Source organism: Bombus fervidus, chromosome 6 (assembly GCF_041682495.2).
Source record: "Bombus fervidus isolate BK054 chromosome 6, iyBomFerv1, whole genome shotgun sequence".
Lineage (NCBI taxonomy): Eukaryota > Metazoa > Arthropoda > Insecta > Hymenoptera > Apidae > Bombus > Bombus fervidus.
The window spans coordinates 12108203-12126885 of NC_091522.1; the positions used below are offsets into that span (position 1 = coordinate 12108203).

General features: G+C 40.3%; 1 protein-coding gene across 4 annotated transcripts in view; it reads left to right on the top strand.

The window, feature by feature from the left end:
- Window positions 1-18683, top strand: part of Wb (wing blister) — a 197988-nt gene that overhangs the window by 138266 nt on the left and 41039 nt on the right. Inside the window, exon 1 of one of the 4 annotated variants that reach the window (XM_072005747.1) lies at window positions 4702-10726. The exons of the other annotated variants lie outside the window; for them this stretch is intronic. Within the exon in view, the coding sequence (XP_071861848.1) occupies window positions 7102-10726 (3625 nt within the window). The 5' untranslated portion in view covers window positions 4702-7101. Of the gene's footprint in view, window positions 1-4701; window positions 10727-18683 lie in introns of those variants that run through there. 4 annotated transcript variants of the gene reach the window in all.

The window sequence follows — 18683 nt, forward strand, 5'->3', positions numbered from 1 at the left end:
AAAGCTAGAAATTATTACGTTCGCTTTTGAGATTTATTTTTCTTTCGAAAATGATAAATGAAATTCTTAAGAGAAGTTGACTCGATTTAGGAGACAGCGATGTTAGGAGACAAACGAATATTTTTTATTTACTTGTGACCAGAATGAAACCACCTGTTTGATAGGTGGATACGTGTGTAACGACCGTCGTTTCTCCGTTACCGTGAATGATACAAAGCGATCAGTCTCTCGTTAATTGAATGCAATGATGCTCGCCGTGTTGCGTTGGCTGCACAAATGCACAGTGGGTGTTTCATTGTGAGAGCTTTATGAACTTATCTCAGGTGGTCCATGACATGGTCAAGGAAACTGCAAGGTGTTGGATGCATACGCGGACTGAAAGAATACGGGAAGAGGCTTGATTGGATAATTAATGAACCGTGCGAGCTTGGTCGCTGGAGGGAGCGTGTTTATTGGTTCGTTACGAGTACATCGTTGACAAGCGTAATAGCCACTTTATCTGCGAAAACTGGACGTTCTTGCATGGTATTAACTCGATTACCGTGTACAAAGCGTTCACAAAAGATACCTGTACACTGTTATTAAAAAGCTAGGGGCATCTCTTTACGTCAAATTAAAATTTCTTCAGGCGCAAATCTTCAAGTACTTCTCAGTTTCTCGAGTACATTAAACTTCTCGCAAGTGTACAATCTCGTTCTATTGAGTTTCTAATATAATAGGATACTTATTTGCGTATTTTTATAAAGCTTCATGCTTCATCCGTTGAATATTATAATAAGTACTATACTTTCGATATCTTGTATATTTTTGCAATTTAAAGTTTCTCAAAAATACATAGAAATCTATCGTGCGGTTATAATAGATCGTTTAAAACGACGCAGATTTTTATCTGTTGCTATGCTTTGTCATAAGATAGCAAAAAGTATATATAGTAAAGAGACAAATAATTTGGATTTAAAAAAAAAAAAAAAAGGAAAAAGCGGAGTTGATCTTCGCATTTGTTTTATATCTTCGTTTTAAGAAAGAAAATTTATTGCGATGACGTATATTTTTCTACTACCAAAGTAGGCGAATTATCCAGAACAGTTTCAGGTGTCTCCGGCTTTTCAGCACAAATAAGATATACTTCTCGTGATTGGACCAAGTAAAATAGCTTTAAAGCTTCATTAGGAGAAATTAAATAGTTTCGAATTTAGAGTTTCCATGTTCCAAGATACTTGGTACAGTGGAACACGTTTGTACTCGTACAACATCGTTGGATAATGAATAATCACACTGGCAAGAATTCTTACGCAAAGCGAGTTGCACGTAATAATGGTCGACTGCGTGAACGCAAGCCTCAAAGAAGGTAAGTCCATTGTCGGTAGAGTGGCTCAAACGAAATAAATCGGGCGGTTTGAATACGATAGGGAACGGGGCCGTAAGTTACAGTGAATTAAACCATTCTTCATATCGTGACATATTTTACATCCTGCTATCATAACGTCGGTTAATCATTGCTCAGCCAGGTGTAATTTATTGTTACACTGGCAAAAATGCGAACGCCATAACGGTACGGGTGTATTTTTCCTTTGTAAAGTATGGTTCCGAGTACCGCCTAACTATGCTAATTTCAATCGTAACTCACATACGGTACAATTACGAATGTATTCATTCATAAAATTGATTCAGTGTTAACAACAGAGGAATATGGAGGGCAGATAAAGTGATGTATGCGTTGGTGCCTTATCTTTACTTCCTCTTCGCTCTGCCTTTTACTTCTTTCGTGTTAAACCGATTCCGCATGTTCGGCATAAGAAACGTCGAATATTTGTCATTTGAAGATATCTGCATTAGACATCGTGTATATTGGTCAATTTTTATTATTGAACGAATTCGAAGAGCAGGATTCATCGACGAATAATGCAACTTTAAATCAATTTTACTCGTTCCATTTTATTTTACCTTCGATCGTTCCTTCATCTACCCACCTTTATCTACTCTTTATCGATCATTTTCATTTACGGAGAAGTATTAACCTACTTATACCGAAAAGCCATTAGTTTAGCAGATATCTTAACTTCAGTTCGTCGAATTCAACCACTTCGCGTCTTTCCTTCTCTTTCACTCATTAAACTTGACAAATGGAAGTTGAAGTATCTGATAAACCGATGGTCTTTCGATACAAATAGGCTAATAGCTTCTCCCGGGCAGAATATCCAGCTGGATGGACCAGTCTTACAAAAACAATACGGTGCTATTTAAAAAGATGCTCTCAGCATCTGAAAAAGTCAAATTTAACATCTCGAAATGTACAAAGCATCGAGAGATCAAGTTATCTGATATTCGCCCGATCAGGCACGTCGAATACGATAAATTCTATTTCAAAAGTCTTTTGACAAAGTCAATGGCTAACCACTTACTTCGATTGATCTTTCTTACTCATTCATCTCGTATATCTAAACTCGTGAAGAATTATAATCATTTAGAGCGAACAATTTTCGGTCGTAAGTTTCGCGAGTTTGAAGCATGGCTATTGAGTCTTCGTATCTTCAACGCTCAAGGTCTCCTTAAAATTTTTCGCGATCCCGTTCGCTAATGATGGGATGGTTAAAGAACAAAAGAAAAAACAGATGTCTAGTCCGACGCGCAATCAACGCTCGATAAAGGTTTATCGCAGCGAACGCGAAGCGCGTGTATTTTTTCGTCTATGTTAAGCGGCTGATGGAACTGTTGCGAGCCGTGTCGCATTCCAGCCGGTTCCTCAGCAGCTCAGCTGAAATTCTCGGCAGCCTAGATGCCGGAAGCGAAATCCGAGCGGTACGCTCGTGAGCGCGTAATTAACGGGAGTTGCTGAACAGCGAGAGAATACGTAGTATGTAAGAGCCGGCGGTCGATATCTCGCGACCTCTCTCGACCGACCGCCATCGGATCCGCGCTCAACATCGCACAGTCATACAGGGGCGAAAAGAAGAACCGAGTCTTACGAAACGAGATTCTGGCAACCGCATTCGTAATGCAGCGAGCATTAAAGGCAGTTTATAAATATGCAACGAATGTACACACGTGTACCTGGGCGAGAAAAAACGGTCGATCAATATTTATGCGAACACGCGGTTGCGTTTGGGCATCGAGCGGGTTAATTCGAATGTCATCGGAAGATGAAAAAACAGTCCTTTTTCAGATGTGGTCCTTATTATAATTCTTAATTTACGATCGTTGCTTAAATATAATTAGGATCCTGATGATGATTCGAACCCACATGGGATGATTCTAACAATTAGCTCAAACTATAAAAAAAAAAAAAAAATACGTAAGTGATCCAATATCGTTTAGTGAAGTTCATGGAATACTCAACACTTTGCGAGATATTTTATTTTTTCACAAATTTTTAAGAAAGTACTTAATTTCATTATTAAACATTTAAAAGTTTAACGATTGGATCTTAGCACATCTTGGTGATTATTTAAATACGAGTATCGGACAACTAAACGATATTTTAAAAAGAGGCAAGAAACGTTTAAAGAATACTTGGAAAGTAACGGCGAAACTATAAGACTAACTATAATATTCCGCGTAGAATTCTTTTTAGAACGGAATTCTGTTAGAATTCTTTTTAGAACGGAATTCTACTAAAATTCTTTTTTCCAATGGAGAAAGTTAAAAGAGCGATACCAGTTAGTTTGAAATGTTTTACCTCCTTGCAAGCATTAGAAAACGTATTTATCTTTGCACTAGTGCGAAATACATCATCTTCTTATCTAACAGCTAAACAATCGATAACAAGGCACCGCAGTGCTCGGTTCGACCTACTTTTCTAATATCAACACTGAACGTTTTAAACGGGAAGCTTACTCAGTGGCTACGTGCCTTTACTGACTGAAATAATTCTTTTTTTTTTTTTACGTAACTTGAGAAACTAATTGCGATTTTATAAACTTTATTCCGTATTTATATATTGTACTATCTCAGTGTTGCGATAATTTACGAAATAATGCGATTACTTTACGATTTATAGAGTTACACCGCTTACATTCTACGATTAAGAAAAAAGATTTTTCTAACAAAAGAGGAATAGCGTTAGAATTGTTAACTATGACACGAAGAATTACATTTTCGAATTCTTCTTTCAACACTATACACATCTACAAGAAAATATACGAGCTTCTAACAATAATACACGTACTGACTATTTTTGCAATTTACTAAAATCTCTCGAAATAGAAAGTGTGCACATACTTGCATTACTCCACATTACTCCACATATATCAATGAAGATAAACTAGATATCACACTGCAAAGTCTATTCTTCCTCATCGTTTGTCTCGTGCAATTGCTCTCATTGAATGAATTTATCAATAACGTTATCAAAACTTCAAAAGCATCACGCGTCTTATCGATTATCGCAAATACCTTAACGTTTTATTATCACGTTCCATTATTACATACATCTAAACGTCCGAAAGATACTGTTCTGGAAATTCATTCCTTTAAAATCTATTACCATTTTCATCGTTTGTTCCTCGTAAAGAGGAAACATCCAAAATTACTTCGCCTCGTATCCTTCTCTTCCTGGTCGCAATGAAAAAGCTGCGGCGCCTGGATCGGACCGCGAGACGTATTGTTTACGCGCGCGTGGCGTAACCCTAAGGAGTGCGCAGAGCTTTTAAAGCAGGAAGGGGGCAAGGAAAAACGGGAGCATCGGATCCTACGACAGATCCTCTCCGATCCAGAGAGACAAGCGAGTCGCGTATACACCCACGTGCGCCGGTCGACGAGGTACGGAGAAGAGATTCGGGTTTCCCGCATGAAGGAGGAGGACGCGAGCCGCGAGACGAAGAAGAAGAGGAAGAGAGGAGAGGGCAAAGGCGGCTAATGGTAATGGTAGCAAGTCAGTGTCTCTCGGGCCGCCGTCGAAGCCGGTACATATTCACCTCGTCGTGGTCCACGTATGCACTCGGTCGCTTTTTCCTCGCGGTTTCGCGATATTTCGAAAAAGGGTCTCGATCGATCGTGTCCTCTCTCCGTTTGGAAGCGTTCACCTTTCGAAGAGGAATCGGCGGTCTCGTCGATCGACCGAGGACGGGTTCTTCGATCGAGTAGCTCTTTTTCTCTTCCGGTCAGCGAGCTCTCCCTTTCGCGATCTCTCCCCGTTGGAACCTCTCGATCCGACCTTTGGCGCCGTGGCTCTTCTCGCCCCTATGAATCTTTCATCGGCGCTCCCTGGCTGAAAGTGTCGACGGCCCTGTGAGTCGCCATCCTCGCCGATTTTTACGCGTAACAAGAGCGTCTCTCGTGGACACCGCTGGACATCGCACGACGGCCCCCGAGGGAATGCGCGCAAGAAACGGCCACCGCCTGGAACGAGATTTCGTAGATCCGCGCAACCTCCTTTTTTGGTTGCCGTAAAAAAAAAAAGAAAAGAAAAAAGAAACTAGCATGATTTATGAGTCGCGTCAATCGCCGCGGCTGATCCACGCCGCCAACTAACACGCGCCCGTCGCTCGTTCCTCGAATCGAATATTGGACCGATGGTTGCCATCTTCGCGCTATCCGTGCTCTGACGAACGAGGAATCGGCCAAGAAACTCGATAAGTGATTACAAAGTCGAAATGAACCTGTTCTCGTGGTACGGTTGAGGATCAAACGCACTGTTGCTTTCGAGGTTCCGTTGCCAGGTAGCGTTATTAGAAACTGATATTCCGATAGTATCCAGTTAGATGGTAACAAGTTGAGTGATATATTTTATTGAAACGAGAGGTGATCAAATCAGAATTATTTAACGAATGTAAAAGCTTGTTGAAGAACGTCATGGGGTTTCATTATTAAAGACTCTTGCAACGAGTAAGTGAATAAATTTAAACGTGGTCGCTAAGTCGAAGCTACTTCGTAAAGATAAGTCTATGAATAATTTGCAATAATAAGTTATAACGATAAATAATAATTGAAGAACGTCGTGAACGATAGTTACGGGAAACCCAGTGCCTTAATAGTATTCCTTCTCGCAATAAATCAGTGAACGAGCATAGTGATAAATTCAAGTTAATGATTGTTAGACTATTTTCAAAGCAAACCTATTTGATAAAAGAGCTCGAAACAACTTGACTTCGAAGAAGTTTGCAACGAGTCAATAGACAAACGCAGACAACGATCGCAGAGTTACATTTGTCCTTCGAATCGTCGTCGCAAGTGCAATTACGAGACAAACCTGCCTGTTGAAGAAATTATTATTATTATCAGAGACTCAGGTTAGGCCAGGATTTTGCTTCGCGACGAACCAATATAGCGAAGCCAAACACTGATCGTAAATCTGAAATCGTCCTCGCGAGCCTAATTAAAAAACGAACTTGTCCATTGAAGAACGTCTCGAATTACCATGATCGAAGACACGTGTCTCAACAGTGATTTCTTTGCAACGAATCAATGAATGCACTCAGGTTATCGTTATCGCGTTAGTTATATTTACTTCTTAAATCCTCCTTGCAAGTCCGACTTATTTACGAAAGAATTCCTTCGACGAATACTATCAAACGATTCGCGAACGACGAAATAATCAACGAACAATAATCGCAAACTTAAATCTATTTTTAAATCACCTTCGTAATTTTCAAACGAAAATCCGCTTACCGTAGAACATCTCGAGTTAACGATATCAAGAGCGAATTAATATCTCAACAGTGTTCGTGTTCGCCACGAATTAACGAACAAATCGAGACGGTGATCTCACAACTCCATCGAAACGCACTTCGAATAATCGCCTCGAATCGCTACCGAAATATTCACGCTCCTTGCAACGAGCCAGCGTGCAAACTCGAGCGTTAATTGCAAAATAAAAAATCACTCGAATCGTCGTTACAACTTCTGCCCAAAAAATCACCGAACTATCAGAAACTGTCAAAGTATCGGAATACCATCGAGAGAGAAATATCAGCAAGATCAATTGTACCAGCCGAAATCGCGTCAAAAGAGAAGATCCATCGTACGTTCAGCAAGCGCACCCCTGTTCTCTAGTCCGTTTACGAAGGTAGACATTCTCGAAGCCGATCCATTGCTCGGAGATGACAGCGTGATGATAGAGGCGCGGAGGAACGTGCCGGTGCTTCCTGTGAGCATGGGGTAGAAATGTACCCCGGAAGGTCAGCGTGGACCCGGGGCGTCCTGGCCCTCGGTGTAGGGGCCCTGTTTCTGCTGGCATGGCGGATCGACACGGCCGGCGACGCGTTGTCTACGTCCACGCCGATCGATTCGGACAGGAACTATTTCAGCGTGGCTGTCGCGTCGTCCCGATCGAGCAGTCGGCGCGACATCCACGGGAAAAAAGAGGAACGGCCGAGCGACGGGCCGGGAATCGAGGGGCAGCATCGACAGGCTTCCAGCCAGGATTATTCAGCGACCGACCAAGAAACGCGGACCCCGACCGACGTCCATCGGAATGCCGAACCTGACGGGGAACACGAGGCCAGCTATTCGGAGGAGATCTCGCTTCCGTGGTCGGATCCTCGGAGAAACGAACGTCCGAAGAGTTATTTGCGCGGAACGTCGAGTCCGACGAGAGATTTCGAGACAACCGATGGAGAATCGACGAGCTTCGCGGAATCGTCGGATTTCGTGGGAAGCGACGCGTCGGAAAGTTACACGGTCGATAAGTCGCATGTAAGAAATTTGGAGAGCGGCGATGAAAAGAACAAGATAGACGGAGAAGCTACGAGTTTTTCGATCGCGAGTTCACTTGCACCGTGGAATGTGGTGAAAAACGATGGTGACGCTGATAGGAAATCCAAGAGTCACGTGGTGGAACCGAGGAGAAGTACAGAGGACGAAGGTAATTCTAGATCAGCGGCTTATTCTATCGAGAAGCCGCTTCCATCGTCCAACTTCGACAAAAATGATCTCGTAGAAAACGCAGAAGGCAATCGCGTGTCGATAGATGGTTTAACAAGAAGCTCGTTTCTATCGTGGAATGTTGAAAGGAATGATAAAAATGACGGTGGATCGAAGAGTTATTTGGTTGAAAGGTTACATCCGCCGTGGAGTTTCGTGAGAAATGATCGGAGAAACGACGATCGAAAGTTGGTAAGTTATTCGGTGCCAAGTTCCTTTCCAATATGGGATGTGAAAAGGAATGACGGCGAATCAAAGAGTTACGCGGTGGACAGCTCGCTTCCGTCGTGGAGGCTGGAGAAAAAATATGGGATAAAAGATGAACACGATGGTGGTTTAACAAGTTACCCGGTGGAAAAGTCATTTCCGCTATTGGCTTCTGAAAGAAGCGATTACATCGGGAATGAGAATAATGGTGCGTTGACGAGTTATTTGGATGAATCTCTTTCGTTGCAGAATCTAAAGAAAAACACGGGAAACGAAGATAATTACGGATTGATGTATTTCGCGGGAAATCCTACGGTTTCTGTAGAAAATGAAGATAATTACGAATCTATAAGCGATCCGTGGAACAGCGCAATTTCATCGCAGGATTTAAAAGAAGAAGCCGATAACGCGTACGATAAAGGTAATCGAAAATCAATTAATCGCGGTGTAAAAGTGTCATTAACTCGCGAGGGAAGCGATCGTTCGTACAACGATTATACACCGACAGGTTATTCTCGTGAAAATTCACTTCTTCCATCGAATTCTAAAAAGATCGATCTGACAGAAAATAAGCGTGGACCGGTGTACAGCTCAATTACGAGGAAAAGCGAAAATTATTGGAATGAAAACTCCCTTCGGTTATCGAATGCTGAAAAGATCGAGCTCATAGAAAATAACCGCAGACCGAGGAAGATCTCAATTACAAAGAGGGGCGATCTCGTGTCGTTGAAAGATCCAAAGAGACGAACGAACGATAATGATGAGGCGAATTATACGATGTTTAGGAGCGAGGAAGCTGGAAACACGAGCGAGAAGGATGAGACTCGGTTTTCGAAGGATGACGAAGAGACCCGCGACGCGCTCAATGGCTCGGCTGTCGGTGAAAGGAGCGACGTTAAAGAGAATTTGTCGCACCGAGTGAATGGGCAATCGATGAATGAAGTCGGGAAGAGTTTGGGGCGAAGTTACTACTCGGACGCGGGCAACAGCCTTTCGCTAACCTTGCACGGGCAACGCGGTGAAAACGATGACGAAATCCATGGTCTGGCAAAAATGGAAAGTACTGCTATCTCCACGCGATATTCGCACTCCCTGCAGAGCGAATTAAATCACGAATTAACCTCTGTAAGCGACTTCGAAAGCCGGACGCAACGAAAACTTCTTTCGTACGATGTATCGTCGTCGGCTTCTAAATCGAACGAGGAAAAAGAAATTTTTTCGAATATAAATAACGAAGATCCCCGTCATCGAAATGACCGATCAATCTCGACGGAATCTCGATTCGACCGGAGGGTCGAAAGGAAGCTAAACGTCGGATTCTCGGACGAGCTCGTCGGTGATTTCCATAATTCCGACCAGCTATCCGGCTTTGAAAAGGCAGACAGGGAAGAAGAATATAAACGAGACGAGGAATCGATCTCGGGATCGGCCGATTCCTCCCGAGCCAAGCCGCCTGTTCTCGCTGGAATGCAGAAGGACCGTGTACTTTTTTTTCGCGAGGATCACGGGCCGACTCGATCTTCCGCAAAGACGTCCGAGCCGTTCAGAAGCCGTAAAGGTCGAGCAGTGGAACGGAATCGCGAGAACATCCTTGAAAGAGGAACGCGCGAGACGAGATCTCGCGATCGATCGCCTCCGGCCACCGATCCTTCCGTGGATTTTCGTGAGATGGACGCCGCGCAAGGTTACGCCGAGACACTCGCCGGATACGAAATAACGGATCGTCGAGATCGCCACGATGCGAACGTTCGTGAAGCCGGTCCTGCTTCCTCTCCGCTTCGTGGAAGCGGCCAATTGTTTGACGAACAGATAACGATGGTCCCTCCGGTGACCGATAAGTCGAACGCGGTGCAAGAATCGGCCGACGAAAAAACTTCCGATAAATTGAATTTACGCGATGACTTCGCGGATATACGAAAGGATGGAAGGAGATTGGAATCGGCAGACGGGATGTTGTTTGATACGAATAAAGTGCAACAGTTGGCAGACCAACAGGTAGATAGGAATATTCTAAGCGGAAGATTGTCCGGTCTCGCGAGCGAAATGCCATGGTTCGAGGATAAAAACGTATCCGAACGATTAAATTCGCACGACGACTCGTGGAATGATCGAAGATTCGAAGTGGATTCGAGAGATGGAAAATCGTATAGTTTCTTAGAACTAAGGAAGTCCGAGAAGGATGAAACATCGCAGAAACTTTCAAACGTTCGAGGACTTGCAACTAGATCGCGAGATACGAAATCGTCGGATTCTATGGTTACGATACAAAATCTTGGAAGGGAAGACAAGTCCGAAGAATTGAATTTGCTTAACGAGCTTTCGAACGATGTAAAATTTGACGCAGAAGCCGGTTCGAAAGATCAACAATTGTCTTCATCGTTCTTTCGAAAGGATGATTTGCACCGTGAGAAACAGTCGATTATTCGTCGAAAGAGATATACGAATTACTATTCGCCGCAGTCCGCCACCCCCATGGCATACGTGCACATCCAACCGGCGTATCCGGTACCAACGGCACCAGCTGCGAACCGGAAGTGCGTAAAGTGTATGTTTGTTTACAAACCGTGTTCTTCGCCACCTAGACCTCCGCCATTTAAGAATGCTTTTCCGACGAATAAATATCAGGATTTGGCTCTAAACTGGCATGGACTTAAATACGGTGAGTAAGAGAAAGTTAAACGTCAAATTTCTATTACTTTCGATACGTTTTCATCCAGTTAATCATCTAATTAATTATATGTAGAAATATATTTGCAAGGGGAGAAGAAATTTTGTGCGTATCACTGTAATGGAATTGAAATATTATTACAAACGAAGCAGTCGCGTCAAAAATGTTATCAGTGTTAATTATATAGTTGATAGAGCGTGTTGCATCGAGGTAGGAAACTCGTGAGAACGTTGATTTCATCTGTTTCTTCATTTATTCGAGGCATTGAAAGGAAAGGATTTATGATGTTTGAATGGAGTACGCATGTAGAATCTTCTCTTGGAAAAAACGAAGGTGTTTGGAAGAAATAGGAAAAAGGATTGGCGAACGTCAAAACGATTCATTGCTTATGAAGATAGGAGTTGTTAGGAAAAATTGTGAAATAGAAATAAAAGTTGGAGTGCAAACGTTTCTCATTGAACGTACAGGTGGAGAATACAGTTGCGTGCAGTTAAACTAAATGTCAGATTTGTAATAAACTTGCAGCTAACATGTAACAGATAATTAAATTCTAGAATTCCTTTTCTAGGGTGTGAAGTTTTCTAAAATCTCTAGTGTACATTCTCCTTTCAAACTTTCCATTTCGTATGATATCCATGTCGTAGATAATAAAAATCTTGCAGGATAGTAAACTAAAATTCCAAGTTGTTCCTTGTAGCTTTTATCGCGGATAATACTGAATGCATAATAATTAACATGAAACGTTAAACGTCATGCTCTATCTAAATGCACGTCTAAAACAACATTCTAATAACAAAGTTATGTAATCCTCCGATGTTCGTCCAAATTATTTATTTATTTATTAGGCATATAGTACAGCAGCAGACAATAAATATACAAGTTACAGCGTTACAAAAGTTAAGTTACGAGTACAAGAGAACAGGAATAGATAAATAGATAGAAAAAGATACTACATTAACGATTGTTTGAGCGTTAACTATCGTAAACGCCGAACGTCTAAACCCGTGAAAGGATACATAGAAGAAATCAACTCGATCAGACATTACATTAGCATAGCACATATCCTGGTAATCGTGTCGCTGTTTCTAATATCGTTCACGAAGAATTCAACCCGGAAAGCCATAGTATTACGCAAAGAACGCAAACGTGCATTAAAATTTACAACCTGAGGAAGCAGAGGGCAATCAACGAGATTATTTATAACCTTGAATAAAAAAAGAATATCGACTATCTTGTTCCTGTTCTCCGACGTGATCGTAATATTCAATTTATGAAGTATGGGATCATTATAAAATTATGGTCGCGTCTGTATACCGAACAACCGAATACACGTGAGATAAAGCACAAGAATTCGTACTGTATTTTTTCCACAATTGTCGTCCGCTTAGATCGATCGTGAAAAACCATATGACTCTAGCATATTCCAAATGGGATAAAATCGAAGAATTGTAAACGATTCTAAGGGCGGTAGGATTTTTTAAATGCCAATAAAATCTGATTAAAACACAAAAACGTTTGTCCAATTTGTAAAATTGCGGCGTTTGCCGCTAATGGTCTAAGAAAAATGCATTATACGAAAATACACTGCTAAATCATATCAGACGGGCTAATCATCTCTGTTTTCCTAGCAGAAAGAAACCAGAAGAAAATGCACGTGACTTTACAGCGGAAGTCTGCTTGTACCGCGCTCGACGAACGAACCTTAATTACGCTTTTTCCGTACGTTCACGGGGGTCGCAAAATTCGTTGAACGTATAAAACGTCGCTAGAGCATATCCCCTGGCGTTGATTGCAATTTATTGCTGCACCAGGTTCATTCCTAGAAAAACCGCGCCGACGAAACATCGCTCGGTTAATGAGCCGCGTTCGAGGCTCCTCAAGTTCGCCGCGAGGGTCGAAGGTCGAATCTCCGATCGACCTAACACGAGCGGCCGTGCCTTCACTCGACTTCCGTTTTCTCGGTCGGAGGAACCCTGAAGTACGGTTCGTTTCGCTAGGTTTGGATTTCGACGTCTTCCGATTACTGTGTTTTTCAGATTTTTTTTTTTTTTTAACATTCATTCCGCTTAACCAATGTTCTTTCGTATAATCGCATGAATACTTCTGTAACTTTTCAATGTCTCTGATAAAAGTAGGAATTCAACTGTAACTTTTCGTCGAATGGTCGAACATTATCTTTCGTTTTATCCAGCTATCAAATAATTTTCATGGGATTCTAAAGGATTTCCAAATTTTGAAAGAATCTTGCTAGAATTTGCAAAGGATTTTAAAAACTTTCTATACGATTTCTATGCAATTTTAACGAAGCATTTGTCGTCAAAATTAATAAAAAAAAAAGCAGTGGAGAACTTTTGACACGTTTGTATCATACTTAACACATCTAGATCGGATTTTGACTATAAACTTGTCCGTTGAAAAATATATTAGCTACATGCTCGATACAGAACTTGTTTATTGGTTCTTATCGTTGGCATTTCAATACCCTGAAGAGGTACGGTAACGATTACACCGTAGGGTAGAGGAAACGAACGAGAGGAGGAAAAACGTAAATGGAAAGAAAAGTTCCACGCAAAGGTATTTGCGTAGGCACGTACCATTGAAGAACGACGAAGGAACTAAAAATATCGGCATATCAACGTGTCGGCAGATGTACGTGTGCATTCGCACGCAGAAAAGTGCGTGATGTCTGAGCAAAAGTGTGTTCAAGTAGAGATGGGATCGAGAGAATCGCAAGCGTTTAATAAAATACATTATCCGAATAATTCCAAAAGTCATTGTACCGCTTGCAAACAATTTGACAAACGTACGTTTTGTACTGATGATATCGAAGAAAAAAGAGAAATAGTAGAAGTAATCGTATTATTAATTTGTAGATAAGATATCAACTAACAAATGAGAATAAAAATAAAATGAAATATTTTCTCAAAGTCATTTTTCTTTCTCCTTTCGTTTAAATTTGTATAGTATAAGCCATCTCGTCGATTTCACAGCAGAGTGACACACTTTACCCTTTATATTTATTGAGTTATCTGTTCTCAATTGGTACGGATTTGGTAAAAAATAGTGAAATCGTTCGATAAGAAGTTTATTGTATCGCAGACCTAGATCATCTAATTAGAACACCGATGCACATAAAAATCGAGGCCTGTTTGATTTGTAGGGACAGCAATTATATACGAACTTAATTAAACATTTATATTATACGAATATAACGATACATGAATATAATTGATAATTTAAAAAAGTTAAAAGATAAAATAAATTAAAGTTAAATAAACTAAACAATTGTTGCAAGGTTTCAATTCGTATAATTATTGTTCTCGTACGAGTAAATTAAATGTAGCAGTCGGAACGGATATTCTGATCTAAGTAAGAGTTAATTCAATTTTTTAATATAAAAAATAACTCACGTTTTTATTATTCCAACATCTTTGTCTCCTTATTAGTTCAGATACGGCAGGTTCTACTGTATTTCGAAATACTTCCCAGTTTTTCCAAATTACATAGCTGGTTTTTTACCAACCACCATTGCTGTTATTTAAAATACTTTCACGCTACTGCTATACGACTAGTTTTTTGCTCGCATAGCACGAACTCCGGCATGGATTCCCATTAATTACGTCACGAATGCGGTTAATGACCGGTATCAATCACAAGAACGTACAACATAATCGAATTGAACACGATTCTTTGCGATCGTTGGTAGAAATGCACGGTCCTGGTGGCCTCGGCGAGGATCTTGTTCGCCGTCTTTTAATTAACGCCATTCCCATCAGCTAATATTAATTGAGTTTTTTTATTTAGTATATATAACGTTCCATCAATTATTACGAAATACATTTTTTGCTAGTTGTACAGATTGCAATACTCGGCAATTTTATTGTAGTATTGGACGAGCATTAGATTCCTTTACTTGATTATGCAATTTTCAGATGCTTCTTGGTAATTGATATTAAATTTTATACGATGGAATATAATGACCGTAAACATTTTTAAACACATATTTGATTTGTCAGATTGGACAAATAGCTTTTTGGTTTCTTCGAATCAAAATGTCCATCTAAGTTTATCAGGTTCTTTTCTCTTAAGAAGAATTATTTTCTTACGTGTCTGCTGATCTTCTTTGATTTTATGAAACAATTCTGATTACATACAGAACGTGCTATATCACATTCTTTTCGATATTTTTTAGATCAATTATGAGGTCGAGATTATTATTTCTGAAACGTTATATGACATTTTCCACATACTATTGCCTCGCTGTATGCAAGAATTATCATAATCTGTAAATTGTAATATCACGCTTCGATGAATTTGAAAGACATTGCGAATGTTTTCTCAACATACTTAGAATTTTTAGCCTAAACAAACATTCAAGATCTCGTTCTTATGTCTGAAAGTTATGAATCGACGCAATGACACGATAGAGTACCTAACTAATTATCTTTGCGTGCGTATTTTTGCAATGTTATATCGTGACAGATATCACGATCTACTATTTATCGGGTACGATGCATGGTTTCCGACCTTTTTCGTTTGACCATACACAGATTCGAGATGCTATCTGATAAGAGATATCGAAATTGACATCGTTATTTGTATAGCGCGGCACAAAGAAGCGATGCACGTGTTGCAAGGATATTTGTAATTAAACTCGTCGTGGTCGCTTTGATTAAAGTTTGAAAAATGCCAAGTATCGGCTACACGTGCATTTTCGAAAGATGAAACTTGGAACGAGCAATTACTCGTATCCATAATTAGTGACTGGTTATACATCATCGCCGATAGCAAAATCTTATGTTTTAATTACAAACTTAGCGGATGATATACGGAACGAGTACTAGAAATCTTTGTCTCGATTTAATAAATTATTAAACGTTCAAGAATAAAAGTTAACGATAGGTGGCTATCTTAATGTTTCGTTATCGTCCGCACTATTATTAGATATGACATATTTTTTTTTTTTTAGTTGAAAGTAGCGAGAAAAGTTCAGGTTTGATAATAGCGTTTGTTAAACTAGATTTGTCATCGTATTGGAAATATTTTAGCGATTACATCACAAAATAAAAGAGATTCGAAATAACAGTTGTTTGAAACATTTTTTGGCAAACGATCATCGAGTAAGAATTAATTTCTCCTAAGAAGAGAAGCCAGTTTTCATTTCTCAAAAAAGAAATGATCAAAGAATATTAACTTTCAATTGTTCTCGTTACGATAACCATTATGGATGATCAAAATTTTGGCAGTAACCAAAATAAATAATCGGAATTCTTCTCGGTTATTATATTATCGATAATCAAAATAAAATTCGGACTATCGATAATGGTTACCGGTAACCAAAAAGAGAAAGAAAAATTCCAATCATTCATATGGTTTACTGGTAACCAAAATTAAATTCCCCTTATCGATAACAATTATCGGTAATAAAAAAAAAAATGTTTGATTAAAGATATTATCTCTTATACCATAACTTTAAAATTCTGTCTTATAGCGATTATGATCTCCGCTAAGTAGTCGTATTTATTTTAAAATATCTTAATTAACATTTGAAAGTTACTATTACGAAAGAGTCAAATAATTATCCGAAGTTTTATGAGAAGTAACAATCTTTTACTAATTTGTAACGCGTATTATTAACGTCACCTTAGTAAGATCATAGCGCAAGAAGATTACCGCTGAGGCTGCGTGAATACCGTGCGAATATTCGCAATGTTGCATGGCCACCCGTGTCAGGGTGGTCATCCACGTGCACTGGCCTTCGAGGAAGGCCTCGTAACGCGCTCTTTATTAGCGCACTGCTTGCATACCTTTATTAACATTCCGATCGGCGACGATGTAACTTGTCGATACGAGGATGGGCTGATGATCGGAGCCAGAACAGAGTTTTATGCCTCTCGATTATTAATGGCAACGAGTGGTGAATCTTCGAGCACTGTTACATCGTATAACCATCTACTAGGAACTCGTAAAAATAAATTTCTTGATTTAACAATGACGGAAAATTAACGGTAACGGGAAAAAGCGTCAGCTACGTTGCTCACTGCCTTTTATCAAGCACAGTATCTTAGCATACGATAGCATCGACAAAAGTTTATTAAGAAATTGTGAAGAAACGTAAAATTTGTAGAGATTTTGTAGCTTTTGCTTCGTTGTTAAATAATTGATCGTGCTCTTCGAGGAGAATCACAGAAAGGAAAATTCATCGCAAGTCGACGAGCATATCTAACGCGTTAACAGGTTGCCTCGACTCAGAAGAATACATAGATTTTAACTTTTATAGTAGCAGCTACTTGATGCAGCCACTCGGATTTAATTTTTTACGATAACTGCTCGAAAAGTCCACATTAAAAATGGTAATTTTCCTCGTAAAATTTTAATTATAATTACATGGTACCACGAAAGATCAACATGTAAAATTGCCGCACTAAAAATAAGTGTTAAAAATAATGAGATATAGTGACTTTCGTCGAACTAGAATTACCTGTAATTCTAGAGACGATGGAGGAGAAAAAACATTGGTGTCTAGACGCATCCGCACACGAACCCGCTTTTTCTTTCGTTCTATCGTTATTTCCATGATTTTAACCAACCACCGGCTTCTGATTTCCGAACTCGTTTTGTATATTTGTTAACGTCATAAAAAACCGAAGAATGCGAATGAGACCAAATATTATAGAAATTATTATGCGAGTAGGAAGGAAACAATTTATAGGCTACTTAACATAAGAATCTTATTACAAGCTACTTTAATACAAAATTGTTGTTGAAATTTTCTTTCTACTCCCTATCGTTTTAATTGTATTTTCCGATCGTCTTATCCTCACAACGAATCGTCTTGCATTCGCTCGCTCGTTATATCCATACGCATGAAATTTAATCATCGTTAATAACCGATAATTAACTACACATATAAGCTAATGACCATCTATAGAACCGCGCGTAACAATTACTGTTAACCTTTGTTGCTGTAAGAAAAAGAAACTTTGCCATTTCAATTCTCACACATTCTACCAACGTTTCTTCTAATCAACGTCCGTCAGGTCGTCAAAGCATCACGCGAGACGATAAGCGTAATTTACAACGATATTACGGCACCCTCCAAGCCTTTACCCCTTTTCTAGCCGCACTACCTCTATTTACTCTTATTTTACGCCGTAAATTTATTCCTGGTTTGCTCAAACATATACGCATGCACAACGCACACACGCGCGCGCGCATCGTCGTAAGTCTGGTCTTTCCTCCTCTTTTCTTATTTCCTCTGCAATAAACGCGCTCGAGATGTTCGCTCGCGGTATTTCATCGCTTCCTGCCGTAACCTTTTCAGCAAGACAGCGGACCTGGCCCACGTGCAGCAGGTATGTACAACGGGACTCTTGTGAAAATGTGATTTACGACTTGATTGCCAGTCGTACCGCGCTCCTGCTTTCCCCTCGTCCCCGTGCAGACGCGGTACTGTCACGTGGATTTGTCGGACGCCGCGAAAATACCAACAACGAGGTACGATCGAGGAAATCGCTCGTGGAATTGGACGCTGTAGTCGATCGAACGAGAAGAGTCAGAAAGTACAAACAAAGCGGTCGCGTGATATTCACGTGATCGATGCTGCTCTGTAGTTATTGGCTGCCAAGTGTCAACGTTTGTGGACAAACCTGTGGTGGAATTGCCTTAAGCCGAATTTTAAGGTGCTTCACTTTGGAGGAACACGGCGGATTAACGCTGCTTTCGTTTCTTTTTTCAATAGGCGGATGGAAACAGTCGTCATGTGTAAATTCGGTTTTACCGCAGACCCTTGGTCCAGACGAATTAACAATGTTTTTAGCAACCAAACTGTGACCCAGCTTTGCCTCGCACATGTATCGAGCACGTGCACTTGTTTACATCTACCGAGTCGTCACGTTACACCGACCGTAGGTGCAAATTGCAATGCACAACGAGTGCTGCAAATGTA